Below are 17708 nucleotides of genomic sequence, written 5' to 3' on the forward strand. Positions count from 1 at the left end.
AGTCGGACGCTTAACCGACTGCGCCACCCAGGCGCCCCTAGCAAAATATCTTTCTATACCTGCTTCTTTGAATTCTTAGTGGCAGACATAGGTGATTTATGAGTAGATTGCATAGCAAAACAAAGGAACATATGGAGCCCTGAAATATGATTTTTGTTTTATAACAATTTATACATTTATTTCTCAACTGATTGTAGAAGTAATTGCCAATTAATTTTTTTAATAATATACATATTTACCCCCCAAAATCTGGAAAGAACTCCCGGAATATATGTGGACAATTTTGGTCAGTTGGGTTACCAGAGTTTCTGTGATGTGAAAGAAAATAGGTAAAACTGTTGCCAATTCTTAGAATAGTCAAAGATTAGAAGGATTGTAAAATCTTTATCAACTTATATAAATACAGTGTAAAGTTTACTGGTCATGAACAAAGAAACAAGAATACCATCTAAGTAAAATAGTCTCAAATTGAAACTGGAATCTTTAGGGAAAATGTTTAAAAGCATCTCTTAGGCTCTGTTCAGATTTTTGGCATGGGAGAAAATCAGATAAAGAGATTTAAAGCTGAAATCGATGAGACTGGAAGAATGATACATGCTTTTACCAAGTATGAGACATTTGGCCCATTGAAGTCGTTATTCTGAAGCAACATAGTCATGAATATTCTAAGGAAGATTGTTCAATCAAACACATACAATGAAAAAGAATTTGAATCTTTTTCTGTGCTTTAAAGTCTAAAATATCAAATGATTCTCAACAGAGCCATTCTATAAGAATCCCAGAGAATGTGCATTTCTGAATTTAAGTTTGTTGATATATGTCTCTTACTTTGGAAATAACATGAAGATATTGCATTTATAGCCATTTTCAGCTCAGATGGCTGGATTGGATGAAAAATCTGGACTTGGGAGTCAAGTAGGACTGATGCCTGGATCTGTGGTAAGTGAAAATTTTACTGATTAATCAAGGTTCTTGTGGAAAATAACATTTTGTAAAGCAAGGTTTGAATTTGCTAATTAAGAAGTAATATGTGTCTTATTTTTTTGTAAGTTTATTTTGAGATTGGGGCAGGGGTGGGGGTTGGTGGTGAAAGGGCAGAGAGAGAGAGGTAGAAAGAGAAAATCCCAGGAAGGCTCTATGCTGTTCGCCTGGAGGCCAACTGTGGGGCTCAATCTCACGAACATGAGATCATGACCTTAGCTGAAATCAAGTGGGATGCTTAATTGACTAAGCCACCCAGGCACCCCAAGAAGTAATATGTGTCTTCTTAAATAAATCCACCCATTAATTCATTCAATTTATGTATCAAATCCTGCCATGCACCAATTAAAAAAGCCTAGTGGGTGTTCCATTTATAACTGTGCGAAGTATTTGTTGACTTTAATAAAGGGCTGCCTATATATTTTATTTAAAATTGGAAGAAAATAAAAAATTTAAACATATAACCTACTACAACAAAAACTGTACTTTTAATGGTGTTAGAAAAAGTGATCTGGCAAAATTTTGACATGGGAAATTTTGCCATTTTAATTTTCATTATTTCCTACGTAATATCCTCTGGATGCCTATGCCAACAACTCTGAAGTTTCCTGACTGGACCTGCTAACCGTTCCGATCCTCTTTTGAATTTCTTCAACTGCCAAAAAGAGTCCCATTTTCTCTGGGCAAGTACTTTAACCTGGGTATTCGGAGAATACAAGCTCACTGAATGAATTAATACTTATCAAACCAACAATCCCATGCTTTTCTTGTTCATAACATAATTCAAAGGCATCCCAGATTAATGGAGTTTCAAGGCAATAGCAAGTATAAAATTAGACCACAGAACCACCGCCTTTACCCATCCTTAAGGCCAGCATTATGAGTGACTTAAACATTGTTTGTATACTTTTTAAGTCACTAGCAGTATGGGCTCATACAATGATTATCTTGGGATATTTTTCTGAAATATATGAGTTTTCATCCATTAGAAGTTCAATTGCATATATGTTTGTTTATTTATTTGTTTGTTTGTTTGTTTATTTATTTATTTAAATGTTTATTTATTTTGAGAGAGTATGAGCAGGGGAGGCCGGAGTGAGAGGGAGAATCTTTTTTGTTGTTGTTGTTTTATTATTTTATGGGAGAATCTTTTTTTTTAATTTTTTTTAAATATTTATTTATTTTTGAGAGAGAGAGAGAGGGCAGGGGAGGGGCAGAGAGAGAAGGGGACAGAGGATACAAATCTGGCTCTGCGTTGACAGCAGAGAGCCCAATGTTGGGTTTGAACTCAGGAACCACAAGATCCCTACCTGAGTAAAAGTCGGCTTAACTGACTGAGGCATCCAGGCATCCCTATGTTTATTTTTTTTAATGGGGCTTTTACTTTCTTACTAGCTAAAAATCTGATCAATTCACAATAAAAGTTTAATTTTTTTGCCATAAGAACAAATGGTTTTGATTTGATTTCACTTTCCCTGACATTTGCAAAATTAGGTAAAATTAGGTAGATATATTATTAATAAAATGTTTCAAATTGCATTTTCCTTTTCTTCCCTTTGTCATGCCTTGGTATAATTATTTCATGTTTAATAGGGGAAAGCCTGTGTGGATCCTTTAAATGTATGTTATGAAAGACAGAAAGAATCCAGAAATCTCAGTGCCATAGATAATTGTAAATTAACACTTAATATAAACTAGTCAATATTGTTGATGGCTTCATAAGTCTTTAATTTGATGTGCTCACTTAAATTATGAGTTTTCTGCCATGAAGCTGAAGAACAGTTTGATATAGACAGTTTGATAATGCCTGCCAAGATTTTTCTTTTGTTGGCTGTTCTGGCTTAACAGAACCACCCTCATGCATGCAAATGCTCTTGTTCCAAAGACATTGGGTGTATACAGGCATATCCTTTTTTCCCTTTATGAGACTGAAAGTATGTATAAAATCATCCCAAATGTTGTCCAGACTTTAATCTTCTTGAATTTAGCTGCATTCCAGATGAGTACAAATGGAGAATGTCATCATCTTCTGCTGTCAGAGCTTCACTTTTCCAGATTCTAAGCCTGATTCAACATTTTTGAAATGTTTGGCCTAATTGTCATGAACACTATCCAACTCTTCTTCTTATTTGTTTTTAAGGGTCCTGTTGGCCCAAGGGGACCTCAAGGCCTACAAGGGCAGCAAGTAAGTCTTTTTATGATTAAACTACATACTATAGCAAAAAAGAAACAAATACAAATAAGGTCTCTGTGACATGAGTGTTTTTTGGCCAGCCTTTCAATTTCATATTGTAATGCTCACTTTGAACAGGCTGTATTTAATTAACTTCTGCTCAGAAATATATGCAATATGTTTTTCAAGTTTCTTCATGGGACTGAAGTTCCATCATCTGGATTCTTTATGTGACTGGCCTCCAATGAAAAGAATTTTTGTACCTTCGCTTCTGAAATAACAGATCATTATCTCACATCATAATGAAAATTCTCATAATTGGTTATGTGCTAACTCTGAGGCTGTGAAATCAGATCACAGAAGCTACCACCATGTGGTGTTAGAAATCACAGTCAAGGTAATCAATCCATGGAATCTTTAAGAAGAATATAATACTATACTTTGTTTCTATAGCATATCAAATACCAATAAAATAGTAACGTAGTGCTCTTTTAATTTTTGTGGTGATTTAACCAGCAGTAGGAAATAAGTTTTCAAGAGAAAGGGAAAGAAAGAATTCTTAGCTCTTACCATATTGTCATTATCATGTGTGTGGAGTTTTACCTCACGCCATTTTATATTACTGCCATTGGTGAATAGAAAATGTAGTTGTTGGTGATGATGAAGAAGATGACAATCATGATCATGATGATAGCTATCCCATCGATGGAACACTCTGTGCCAGCATTATTCTAGGTTCTTAACATGCATTTGTTATTAAGAGAGTTACAATAGCCTAATGAAGTAGGTAGCTTGATTATTCTCACTTCAAAGATTAGGAAATTGAGGTATAGAGAGATTAAGTGACTCACGCAAAGTTGGAAAGTGGTAGAGCCAACAATTTAATTTATTCTGTTTTTCTTTGGTTTGTATATATAATAAACATATAATTATATTTATTTACATAATTTGTTCTCAATTTTAGGGTGGTGTTGGCCCTACAGGACCTCCTGGCGAACCTGGTGAACCTGGACCAATGGTAAATGTCAAGTAAGCATGTAGACCCAGTTAAATATGGGCCCAGCATTATAATAATGTTGTGAATTATTTATTTTACCAGCTCTTTCCTAAAGTAGCAAGAAATTACAGTCCAGTTCAGGAGGCCTGTATTATGGACAGTGCTTAAGACATATGTTTCTTATAGCAGGGTATTCGAATTTTGTTAATATTTATGTATTTTTTGAGAGACAGAGAGAATGTGAGTGTGAGTGGGGCAGGGGCAGAGAGAGAGGGAGACACAAAATCTGAAGCAGGCTCCAGGCTCTGAGCTGTCAGCACAGAGCCTGACGTGGGCTTGAACTCACAGATGTCTAGATCACGACCCAAACTGAAGTGGATGCTTAACCAACTGAGCCACCCAGACGCCCCTGTAGTAGAGTATTTAAGTTCAGAGGCTTTGAATATGGTTAGCAGACCATGCTGAGATATTTGCATTCATAAAATTAAAATTCTTTCCTTTGAGTACCTAATCGAGGCATGCAACATAAAATTCAGAATATTAATAAAGCTATTTTCTGTGATATTTTTCATTTGTCTCAACAATATTTTAGATGATCTCATTGGTAGGTATAGGTAAATATAAGTAAATTTTCTTTTTTTCCTTTTGTTTTATTTTGTTATTAGGGCCCAATAGGTGCGCGTGGACCAGAGGGCCCTCCTGGAAAACCTGGTGAAGATGTAAGCTGCCATCCTTCATTTTGCTTTGAAATTTTGCAGAAATTAAGAAGGAGCTACATGAATATTATTCATTAATTCCCAATTTATTTTCTCCACTTTTAGCTTCCATTAAATGCACACAAAACTGGAGAACTCAGAGTGTGGTTTTACAAAATCTAAAAGTATTCTTAATCTTGGTGGTATTCTCTTTTTCCTTGTATTCCCCAGGTTTTTTTTGTCCATTATAATTTCTCTGTAAGATACTAGAATTGCTGTCATGATAGCCACGACTTTTGCTGGTGGAACCTTTGAAATGAATTTAAAGAAAAATACATTGCTCTGATGGCTAACCATCATCACGAGGTCTTCATTGAATGGAGTTTTTTAACGTGCTGATAGTATAGTGCCAATATTGTTCTCCAATGCTGAAAAAGCCATTTCCTCATTTTTAAAGTTGAGACTCAACTTCAGATTTTAACAGTAATAACATGTGATCTAAAAACAGGGTGCAAAAACAGATTTGCTTCTCTGGATTTTTTTTGTTAGTTGTACCAAAGCTGAGGATAAAGCCATGGTTAAATCATTAATTTCTCTGTGATACTACACCAAGTAAATACTTTCTCCTTGTGTGTCGTGAGATTTATTTAAGGAGATTACATTGAATTTGGTCATAAGGAAAATATGTCTAGTAGTTCTTAGTTTATCACAAGAAATGACAAGTAGTACTCTTAAAAACTTTTAATTCAGTGCCACATGAGGATATAGAATTTCATAGCATATGCCTCTGTGTGTACATGTGTGTAAATTTTGACGTTTATGAAATGGTAAGCTAGGTCAGACTAGTATAATTTATATTAATTTCTTCTTCTGGATAAATTAATGAAAACTTCACAAACTGACTTGCTCTAATGGATTGCCATCAGGAGTAGAGCCAGTACTTTTATACTGTTTACAGCTTTGGGCATGAGCTTTCTTAAAAAGTCTTTTGTCTGCAATTGATTCGTCATCTAGTCTTAGAAGGGAACATTTGAATCCTCTTTGTTTCTCCCTCACCTTGCCTTTTTTTTTTTTTTTTTTTACCTTAAAGGGTGAACCTGGTAGAAATGGAAACCCTGGTGAAGTGGGATTTGCAGGATCTCCAGTAAGTTTATAATTGTCAGTACAATGCCATGAAGGCCAACTTTGAAAGGCAAAGAACATTAAAATTACCTTGTGCTTCATTCTATGCATGTGGACTTGTTGCTCTCACCAACATATGTTCCCTTCTGTCATCGTGAAGCAGTACATTTTGCCAGAGTGATAGCTAATTCCAATTTCCTATTTTGCATTGGCCCCATATGAACAATTGGCATCAGATAATCATTTTATAACCTAATACGGATACTCTCCGAACTTACTGTCAAATTTGCAAAGTCACCAGCCTGACCTCTTTACATTTCCCAACATCCTAATCCCATTTATCTTTTTAATATTTTATTTTTTGTTGTTCACATATCAAAAAGAACAGCTTGAAAATTTATTGATTTGTTTTTTATATATGATAGGGGCAATAAATTATGCCTCTTTGGCTGCTCTCCAAACCCTAATGTTGGCTGAAATCCTTAATTGGTGTTCTGGACCCTAAAATCTTATGACAAGATATACTGATGGCCAGCACTCCTAACAGAGCTGTTTTTCCCCCCTTGGTTTACTACAGAGACATGTCCCTGGTGACGCACTCCACCAAGAATTCAGGATCTGAGCCCCTTGGCCATATTCTAAGCCCACCTTTCTGTCCTCACTCATGTTACTTTTATAGGCCCTCTGCTAGGATATGCTACGCAGCCAATGGGGAAAATTAGAGATCACCAAGCGAAACCCTCTTAACATTCTTGCTCTTAAAGTTTCTTCTTGTCTGGCATCCTCTAAATGGATTTAACCTTCTACTCCCTACATTTCCTATGATTTTCTAATGTTTCTTGCAATCAATACAACCAATAGTGCTGAATTAGTCTCCATTTACTTCCTGAAAAGTATTGAGGTTCAATGCTTGGATTTTTTTTAAATAAATGAGTGCTCATCTTTTAAGGGAATTTACAGGGCTGTAAGGATTAGTTTCAAATATAAAACCAATTTCCCAGCTCCCTGCTCTCTCTCTTTCCTTTCCTCCCCCATCAGCCTGGGGAGTCAGTGCAGACGAAGGCATGAGGTTTAGTCATTAGCACAGATGTCCACGTCAGCCGGTCCAGGCTTGAACTCCCACCCTGCTGCACTCTTGCACATCCTCTCAGTGTGGGCCCTCCATGGGGAGGAAGCAGGCCCTGCCAGCATGTCACAGATGCACTCTGCGAGCACTGTGCAATGACATGTGATTGGGGTGTGATGACAGTCTTGGGTCAGCAGAAAGAGAAAATTTTATGAGTACTGGTACATCTGGTTCATTTTCTTGTTGCATTAGAGATATGTAATCACTTGAGAATTTCCTTGCAGACCACAAAAACTCAAAGTTAACTAATTACTTGAAATAACATAGTTCAGTAATTCTCCTATAGGCTCAGTGTACTGTGTTTTCTGCTCAGGAAAGAGGGGGGAGCAAATCTACGTAAAGGGGAGCATTCCAGTGGAAAAACTTAAAGGAAGTTCTTGAAGTGAGGAATTCCTAAGCAGGGCTGTGTAAACAGAAGAATTAGTGGAACTTTATTTGTCCAGAGAACGTGGTTTGATGTGCCCTGACTGTTATAATCCTTCCTTAAAGCACTACTGAGACATTTTCCCTACAAGAGGTCACAGAGGAATGATTGCTTTGCTTTTATCATATGAATTTCATTTAAGGAGTATTCACTCATTTAGGAAACAGTGAATGAAGGCAATGATGTACAAAACAGAAGACTTTTCCATCTGTGTAAGATTGTGTTCGAATAAGAGAAGTTCCTTAGGAAGGCTTAGGAAAAGTGCTTGAGTGTTAAGAGAAATGTTAAACCATTTCTTCAGTTGTTTATACAATGATTATTCCTTGAATGCCCACTCACGTAAGGCTTAGTGCCAGGGATATGCCCACTCACATAAGGCTTAGTGCCAGGCATATGCAGATTAATAGTAATAATTGTTAATAATTGATACAGCAACCTATGCTATCAGTGTACTCAATCGACTGGTACCAGTGGTAATAGCATTCAGTTCAAAACCAAATTAATGTAGGCAATGAGAATAACTGAATAATTAAGTCACCAGGTCCTTATCTATTTTAAGAGGGTATGAGGAAAAAGTTTGAAGCATCATTTCAAAGTAGTCATACCATTTGGATTTAATTTTCTGTTTGATTTCTATTGTTTTTTATTCACTATGCTTAGGTGGAGGATGCACAAAATTAGCATCAATTAAGGAGTTATTGAGTCAAGGAACCAACTTGTTCTCTCCGTATTCTTGACCATCCCTTCTGTTGGATATTTCATTTCTTCAATTAATCTTTTAAACAATCACAAATCCATAAAGCTTCTGAACATTTTACTTGAAATCAATTTCTGATCACATTTTAATGCAATCTCCCCAATCATATTCTGCTGCCAATATTTAGTAGTTCAGAGAAAATAAAACACATTGGTGTGTACAAGTGTATTGATTCTTCTGCCACAAGTAAAGCACAATATAGAGAAAGCATAGTTTTCCTTAAGTTACTTTTCTGGTTTTTTTCCATATACAGTGACTTAGTTGATTCAGACATTGAACATGTTGATTCAGGCTTATTTTCTTGTTTTTTCTTTGTTTTTTCTATGTTGTGGGGTGTTTTTTTTTTTTTTTTTGCTACTAATTATAATGCAGTGATATAATTTCAAAATTTGGAAATGTCATCAAATCAATACCTGGCATTATTCCATGTCTTTGTGTAAGTCATGTTTCCATCCATACCTAACAGTGAGTTTGCTTTGCTAATTTTTGATCATCTAGGTGTATTTCGACAGATTAAAAGTACACTGCCCCTTTCTCTTCTTTGGTATGTTAGTGGAAAACTATGTATTAGATATTCAGTTTGAACAAAAAGTGTATTAAGCAGTTTCCTGTTCTTATTAATGACTCTCAAATGCCTTCTCTATTTTTTCCCATAGGGAGCTCGAGGATTTCCTGGGGCTCCTGGTCTTCCAGGCCTGAAGGGTCACCGAGTAAGTTCAATCCTTTATAATCCTTGCAGATACCATGGCTTATACCAGTAGGGTCCGGGGGGGTGGGTGGGGCATTACCTTTAACATCTTTACAATTCTATTTGTCGGTTGTCTTTAACTGGCTGTAGTGTCAGTATTCATCTCTGGTCACCAACTTCACAATGCTTTTTTCTATTTCCTTTGAATTTTGTCTGATTCTATAACAAATATATTTTGTGTTCTTACCCCCATGCTGGCTACTGTGCTACAAAAGAAGACATAGTGGTGAATGAGAAAAATCCCATGGTTGTCAGCTTCAGGCTAATAAGGTTTACAGTTAAGAAAAAATAACTGCTCCATAATGAAATAAGTGACATGATACTAGAAAGTGCTCTAAAACATAGGATGGACCCAGTCAACCCCGATGTGGAAGGCATGGAATGCTTCTGTCTTTATAACTCAAGATAATTAATATGTCATTATTATATATTATCTACATATATGGAAATTACATTTCACTCAAAATGGAGGTAAAACTGCTGCCCAGTAGCCCCCAGCCTGACTTCAGCAGTGGCTGCCACCAGCAGGGGGAGGAGGAAGATCCAAAGAACTAGAGCAGTTGAGAAAACTGTTTATTGGTGGTCTGAGCTTTGAAACTACAGATGATGGCTTCAGAGGGCATTTTGAGACAGGGCACACTCACAGATTTCGTGGTGATGAGAGACCCCAGGGGTTTGGGTTTTGTGAATTGCTCTTGTGTTAGGAGGAGGCAACAGCAATGTGTGCTTGACAACAAAAGGTTGATGGGTGTGAAGGGGAACCAAAGAGAGATATTTCTAGAGAGGATTCTGTCCATCTAACGATGAAGAAAGTGTTCACTGGTGGTATGACAGAAGATATACAAGAGTATAACCTGAGAAACTTCTTTGAAAAGTATGGCAAGATTGAAACCATAGAAGTTATGGAGGACAGGCAGAGTGGAAAAAAGAGAGGGTTGCCTTTATAACTTTTATAAAAAATATTTATTTTGAGAGAGAAAGAGTGCACGCATGTGCACAAGCAGGAGAGGGGCAGAGAGAGAGAGAGAGGGAGAGAGAGAATCCCAAGCAGGCTCTGCACTATCAGCACAGAACTGTGAGATCACAACCTGCCTGAACCAATATCAAGAGTTGGACACTTAGGCGACTGAGCCACTCAGTGCGCCCCTGCTTTTGTAACTTTTGATGATCATGATAAGGTTGATAAAATTGTTGTTCAGAAATACCATACTACTAATGGGCATAATTGTGAAGTGGAAAAGGCCGTTTCTCAACAAGAAATGCAGTCTGCTAGATCACAAAGAGGTCATGGAGTTGGATCTGGCAACTCTATGGGTCGTGGAGGACACTTTAGAGGTGGCGGTAGCTTTGGCCATGGTGGAAACTTTGGTGGAAGAGAAGGCTATGGTGGTGGAGACAATGGTAGCAGAGGTAGTTTTGGAGGAGGTGATGGTGGATAAAGTGTATTTGGAGGTGATGGTGGCAACTATGGGGGTAGTCCTGGTTGCAATAGTAGAGGAGGCTATGGTGGTGGTGGACCAGGATATGGAAACCAAGGAGGCAGATTTGGCTTTGGTGGTGGAGGATATAATGCTTACCATGAAGGAGGAAATGTTGGAGGCAACTATGGTGGTGGTGGGAACCATAATGATTTTGGAAATTATAGAGGACAATAGCAATCAAATTATAGACTCATGAAGGGGGCAGTTTTGGTGGAAGAAACGTGGGCTTGTCCCTACAGTAATCGTTATGGATCTGGTGGTGGAAGTGGTGGATATGGTGGTACAAGCTGCTAAAATAATTCAGAAGGAAAAGCTACAGTTCTTAGCAGGAGAGAGAGCGAGGAGTTGTCAGGAAAGCTGCAGGTTACTTTGAGGCAGTCATCCCAAATACCTGAGAGGAACTGTAAAAATCTGCCAGAGAGGAGTGATGATCCATAGTCAGAAAAGTTATTTCAGCTTAAACAGGAAACCCTTTTTGTTCACGTCTGTCATAGCCACAGTTTGCAAACAGTGCAATTATTGACTAATGCAACGTGGTGTTAAATTGATGTATGTTCCTGAGGTCTTTTATCTGTTGTGGCTTTGTCTTTGTCTTTGCCTTTCATTACATCAGGTATATTGCCTAGTAAATTGTGGTAGTGGTACCAGGAACAAAAAATTCAGGAATTTTTAACTTTGCAATATTTGCATAGTTCAGTTTTTCTACATTTTACTACAGAAACTTTAACAAAATGCAGTTTTGAATGTGTTTCCTTGTGAGTTAACAAGTAAAGAAGATCATTGTTAATTACTAGTTTGTATGAATTTTGTTAAAGTTAACTGTAAAGAAACACCTCCTGACTTGCAGTTTTAAGGGGAGTCTATTCTCTGCATTTCCAAACCATGAAATGAATGCGCTCTGACATATGGAGAGAATAGATATTTGTATGTTTGCAATGTGTGTTTTAGATAAATAGGATTGGGTATTTAAGTTAGCATATTTGTGAATGTAACAGCATTAATATTTACCTTCAAATGAAGCAAATCTCAAAATTCCAAAAATTGCAGGTAGACCTATCTATCTATCTATTTATCTATCTATCTATCTTCTATCATCTATCATCTTTCTATCATCTATCTATCACAAAGCATGGCTGATATTTAATAAGTATATATACTGGTTGGTCTCTGTTTTGAGTAGTGAGTTTCTGATTAGAATGCTTGGTGCTCTACTAGTTATTAATTATTTTGAACATCAACCCGGTTATAACCCATATCTTGTAAGTATATAAACTCTACAATTACTTGTCTTCTATAAAGCCACCATAAGTTTTTCATTTGTAGTTATAGAATAAATTTCTATGAAGTCACAAAAATTTAAAGGGTGAGAACATCATAAATTAAAAATGTTATTTGAAGGGAGAAACCTTTTTAGTTTTCTTTGAATAGGCTTTCAAAAAACCTTTAATTTAATTTTCTTTGAATAGGCTTTCAAAAAATGTTGAGAATTTGTAAACATTTTGGGTAACGACTTTAAATATCTGTTTTTATAAGACACTTTCTGTGAGTTTATTTTTGGTTCTTCTTTTACACATCTAATAACCAAAAAGAGCAGAAAAACACAAATTTATATTTTTCTTCTTAGGGACACAAAGGTCTTGAAGGCCCTAAAGGTGAAGTTGGAGCACCTGGTTCCAAGGTAACTGTACAGTAGCTTAATCTAATCCCACAGTTGCATTTCAGGGTTGCGTCAGGTCCCTACCAGTTTTTTCAGAACCAACTTAAATTCTGGAGGAACGAGGAGTATAGAAAAGGGATAGTTGAGTAGATAAATATAATTTTTCATAGATGAGTGGCAACAGATTCAGCAGGATACGTGACATGGATAAATTTGCCCCTGAGAGTAGCCACCATGGCACTGGGTTTATACCAGTGTAGGATGGGTGTAGACGGGTGGATGAAGATGGTACTGCGAATTCACTCTTTTTTCTCCTTCAAAAATATCTGAGAGGTTTAGGTAGTTTATTAGCTCAATTTTTAATTTTTTTTTTTTACGTTTATTTATTTTTGAGACAGAGAGAGACAGAGCATGAATGGGGGAGGGGCAGAGAGAGAGGGAGACACAGAATCGGAAGCAGGCTCCAGGCTCCGAGCCATCAGCCCAGAACCCAACGCGGGGCTCGAACTCACGGACCGCGAGATCGTGACCTGAGCTGAAGTCGGACGCTCAACCGACTGAGCCACCCAGGCTCCCCGATTAGCTCAATTTTTAAAGTACCCTTTCGATTCCAGGGCCTTCTAGCCATTGTTGTTTCTTCCCAAGATGTGTTTATGTTGAGAGAGAGAGAGAGAGAGAGAGAGAGAGAGAGACCATAGAAGAAGGACAGAGGACTTTTTAGTGGGAAGCATCATGTGAAATATACATAAATGTGAGATATATGTACATACATATATGTATGTGTGTGTGTGTGTGTTGGCTTTAAATTTTTAATTTTTGAGCTTCCTATAATAGATCTTAAAGGAATATTAATCAATTTTAACTTTATATAAAGTTTTACTTGAGCTTAAGTATCATCAGACATAAACATATAATTACTTTGTTGATACTAATTAATGTGGGCGGATGTGATGGTTCCATCAATCTTGTTTATATCCTCAATTTATTTTATACTTATTTCCATAGAAACTAAATTGCCATCGCTCTTTGAGAAAAAGTAATACAGCAGAATTTTGAGGTCCGTCATTTCAAGTATGCCTTTCAAATAGCCAGTTTGAAAATATACTTTTAAAATGACATACACGTAGAAAAAGTGATGTGAATATCAATTGTAGGTTTCTTATACTGTACTATAATCTCATTTTTGCTTTAGGGTGAAGCTGGCCCTACTGGTCCAATGGGTGCCATGGGTCCTATGGTATGTATCAATTTAATACTTTGAGCATTTTTTGCTTTTTAGACTATATTAAGTGAATGTTTAAATGCAAAATAAAAAAAAACATGGAGGAAATATGATAGCTGATGAAGTAATCTTGATTACCAGCTGGCAGACCAGCACGCTCAGAGAATTGCACCCTTTGAATAGAAAAAGTTTCTTGTTTCTTAGTGTTTAAACAGGATTATTATAGACTTAGCCCATTAAAGCTATATAAAGTGAAATCTGTTTAGGTAAGAGGTGGTAGGTTATGTATCCCCATAGGTAGAGAGTTTCAAACCTGAAGTTGCTCCTTGTTTGGTCATATTGTTTGGTAGCTAATAATATTGAGTCTCGATTGAGTTGAGTGATGTAGTCAAACTACCTTAGAATTCAAATAAGATGCTTTAAGAGGTGTTTTTTTTTTTTCCCCTCTCTCATCTGTAGGGTCCAAGGGGAATGCCAGGAGAAAGAGGGAGACTTGGGCCACAGGGTGCTCCTGTAAGTATGTATATTTCAACTCTCTCAAATGAACTGAACATGTCTTTTAAATGAGACTATGGTACTGGTTGCCTACGTTTAAATTTATTTTTTTATCTTTATTTTTTATTTTGAAATAAATTTAGGTTTACAGAAAAGTTACAAAGATACTATGGAGAGTTTCTGTGTACGCTTCACCTACCTTTTGTTAATATTAACATCTTATACAACCACAGTATATTTGTTGCTTACTTATCTGAATGCTGAAGTTAAGAAAACTATAAAAACCTACAGCAACATGGAATATAGTCCATGGGAAAATATGAAATTGGGAATAGTAGTAAAATTATAATAATAGGTTACATTTTTCAAGCAGGTTTTATATGCCAAGCATTCTTCCATTATCTTTATTTTATATCCATCACAATCCTGAAAGGTAAGTACTGAGTGTACCCTTACAAGAGCTGAGTTTCTTTATCATCTGTCTTTGATTTATTTTATTATTAAAAAAATTTACATTTATTTATTTTTGAGAGACAGAGTGAGACAGTGCATGAGTAGGGGAGGGCCAGGGAGAGAGGGAGACACAGAATCTGAAGCAGGCTCCAGACTCTGAGCTGTCAGCACAGAGTCCAACGCGGGGCTCGAACCCACGAACAGTGAGATCATGACCTGAGTTGAAGTCCGAAGCTCAACCAACTACGCCATGCAGGCACCCTTGTCTTTGATTTATTTTAAATGCATAGATTGAGAAATACTTTTACTGTCTGCCTGTGTACCTTGAACCTAGCTAGAAAAAGGGAATATTCTTTTAATTCTCTTCATAGATCTCTGAAGGTTAGGCAGCTAATATTTCAACCTTGCAATTCATTATATTTTACCTGTTTTCATTTGGACAATTAAGGACTGCCACCTTGCCTCTATTATTTTTACATTTATCATCCCCATTAGTATTAGGAATCTCACTCAGGTGTACAGCATCCCCTGATGTTACCCTTAGCTTACAGAAGAAAACCACTTTAGAGTTTCTCAATGGTGTCAAAGTCAGGGCCCTGGTTTGGGAGAAGTGAGACCTTCTCACTAGGCCAATCCTTGTCCCCTTGAAGATAGACTGTCCCCTGGAAACATAGAAAATATTGTAGAATATAGTCAACTGTTGATGTATCCATCCTTACATAATATATCCAATCTAGTATGTTCACTTCTCTGTGCTTTCTTCTACTGTCTGCCAAGACAGTTCTGGCATTTCTACCTCACTTAGTGTGGGGCATTGCTCTTTCTGAGTTTCCAAGAACCATCTTTCATGTTAATACCATCTTTCAGGATATTTATGAGAGTGTTAAATGTGTATCATGGGAGAATATTTCCATATCATTAAAGTTCTCCACTTTATATCCTTTCCCTCACGATCCAGTACCTTCAGGACCTACTCCCACACATTCTCTTTTGGATTCTGGCTCTACATGACGTATAGGACTCATAGCTCCTTTGGGGTCTATTTTCCCTCTTTTATCAGAAGAAGATTTTCCTCAACTCAGTTATTTTGTGACTTGATGCTAGTTATTGGTCTGGTGGCCAACGAGCAGGGGCAAGTGGTGGTGGTGGTGATAGCACATGTTGTCCGATAAAGTAGAGGCTTCTGCAACATCTTTAAGGAAGGGAGAAGTATATGCTGTTAAAGGTGGGAATGGTGAGAATTTCTACAGGCCCATAGGCTTCAGGGTTGAGATTTCAAAGTTCTTAAGATATCCCAATGTCAAATTACATTCCTTCTAATCAAAGCCCCTGACCATGGCATAACAGCCTTTCCATGTTTTAGAATTCAACCTTCTCAAGAACTCTTGAACCTTTATCAAGCCCTGGGCCCAACCTTCAGGATTTTCTTCCCTCAGACTGTAGAAGATCACAAGATTTTAAAATGCTTCCAAGGAATCTTATATTGATGATTAATCTCGATTAGCCTTTCAAAGTCTTTCTCCAGTGTATTCATTCAACAAGTTCATGCAATTCCATCAACTTTATAATTGCTATTTCTTCTAAACCTTTTCAAGTGCCTGAGCTATTGTACCCATAGCCCTTTCTCTTACACTTGTGCCCTCTCTTAGTTTACCATTGGAGGCAATATTTATTGCTGCATTACCACCAGATGTCAAGAGTGAATCAGACTTCATTGATCACCAGCTGGTCAGTGAGGAATCCAGCTTTAAAATTCCATTTTAGAGTCTGCTTTTTTGTACTACTTCTGGTACCAATGGTATTGGTCTCAGTTCAGGTTTCCCAGGAAACAGCATCAAAGCAAAGACTGGTGTGCAGGAAATTTATTGGGGAGTGCTCTCAGAAACTACATTGGTGAAGAAATGAATAAAAAACAGGCTTTGTTGCATGGAGAATATAAACTGTACTATAATTACAACAAAGACCCCAGTCTCCATGAGTCTTCTGTTCCATGAGAACTATGGGACCGGATGGCTTTTCACACTTGTCTTGAATGAGGGCCAATCCTTTGTACTGCTTCATTGACCTTGGAAGAGGCATAATTTTGGGAATGCTACCTTAGCTGAGGGCAGTTTGTGGGAGGGTCTTAACTCCTCTGAGTTAATCTGCTTATTAAAAAGACTGAGGTATACAAAATTTCATTGTCTTTGAGCTCATTTGATGGAAAGTCATACATTCAAGTAAGAAGAATCATTTTAATCAGTTTCATTTTTTAAGTCATGATTGTTCTTTGTTATTGTTATAAGGGTAGATGTGTTTATTCCTACCTTATTGTTGTACAAAAATGTATTTTAATTGCTTTTGACCTAGTTAAGGTTGTTGTTGGTTAACTTTAAATATTTATTCTTCAGTTTTTAACATGGAAATTTTCATAAAACGAATTAATTATGAGCAAATACTGTAGAAAATATAATTTTATCTTGTCCCCTTTTCTCCTAATTAGGGACAACGAGGTACACATGGTATGCCTGGAAAACCTGGGCCAATGGTGAGTTGTATGACTTTCATATTTGTTCATTTATTTATTGTTCCATTTGTACATTCATTAAAATTTACAGAGCACCCACTGTATCTCAGACACTTGGAATAAAAAGATGATAAACACACAGAATTTATCTTTGGGAATTGCCTTGTCTATCAAGGAAGAGAGATATATCGATTAATAATGTATCATAATGCTGTTGCTAACTGCTATGCTATAGAGTGCAACAAGATATAGGGTACCTGCACCTACGTTTATAGTGAGATAAATATATCAAGGAAGACTTTAAAAGGAGTAACTTTCAAGCTAAGATTTGAAAGATGAGTGTATAAAATGAACAGGAATATAGCATGGTTTATAGGATGGATAGATGAAAAAAACATGATGAGTTCAGGGGAATACTAGGAGGGTAAATCAGATTTGAATTATTTGCCCTTAGGATATTTTCTCCCTCGTTATTCATAAAAAGGAAACAAAAGAAGGGAGGGAAAGAATAACTGTAGTTTAAAAGAGATTTTGTTACTGAAAAACTGATGGAATTAAAACAAATCCTCAAAGAAGAATCAGGATAACCTAGAATGGAATTCCTCTTATACTCATTTCCTTTAAATCTGACCTTTAAGTCAATGGCTTAAACTCTATGCATGTCTTCCCAAATGTAGGATGGTGACAAATATCCACATATTAGCCCTTCAAAAATCACTTTGAAATATCCTCATGATTCTTAAGCATCATTTTTTTTAAAGAGACCTAGATTATGGTATAAAACATAACTTTCTCAAAACTGTATTACTTGGTTAATACAAAGAAAGTACATCTCTCAAGAAGCAGTTATTTCAAACAATTTGTGTTTTGA

General features: G+C 36.6%; 1 protein-coding gene across 1 annotated transcript in view; it reads left to right on the forward strand.

The window, feature by feature from the left end:
- The window catches only part of COL5A2 (collagen type V alpha 2 chain), a 148240-nt gene that overhangs the window by 88459 nt on the left and 42073 nt on the right, over positions 1 to 17708 (forward strand). Inside the window, exons 8-17 of the mRNA XM_049615353.1 lie at positions 862 to 939; positions 3122 to 3166; positions 4119 to 4172; positions 4817 to 4870; positions 5937 to 5990; positions 8932 to 8985; positions 12129 to 12182; positions 13354 to 13398; positions 13843 to 13896; positions 16814 to 16858. Of these exons, the coding sequence (XP_049471310.1) occupies positions 862 to 939; positions 3122 to 3166; positions 4119 to 4172; positions 4817 to 4870; positions 5937 to 5990; positions 8932 to 8985; positions 12129 to 12182; positions 13354 to 13398; positions 13843 to 13896; positions 16814 to 16858 (537 nt within the window). The remainder of the gene's footprint in view (positions 1 to 861; positions 940 to 3121; positions 3167 to 4118; positions 4173 to 4816; positions 4871 to 5936; positions 5991 to 8931; positions 8986 to 12128; positions 12183 to 13353; positions 13399 to 13842; positions 13897 to 16813; positions 16859 to 17708) is intronic.

Source organism: Panthera uncia (assembly GCF_023721935.1).
Source record: "Panthera uncia isolate 11264 chromosome C1 unlocalized genomic scaffold, Puncia_PCG_1.0 HiC_scaffold_3, whole genome shotgun sequence".
In the NCBI taxonomy this organism is placed as follows: Eukaryota; Metazoa; Chordata; class Mammalia; order Carnivora; family Felidae; genus Panthera; species Panthera uncia.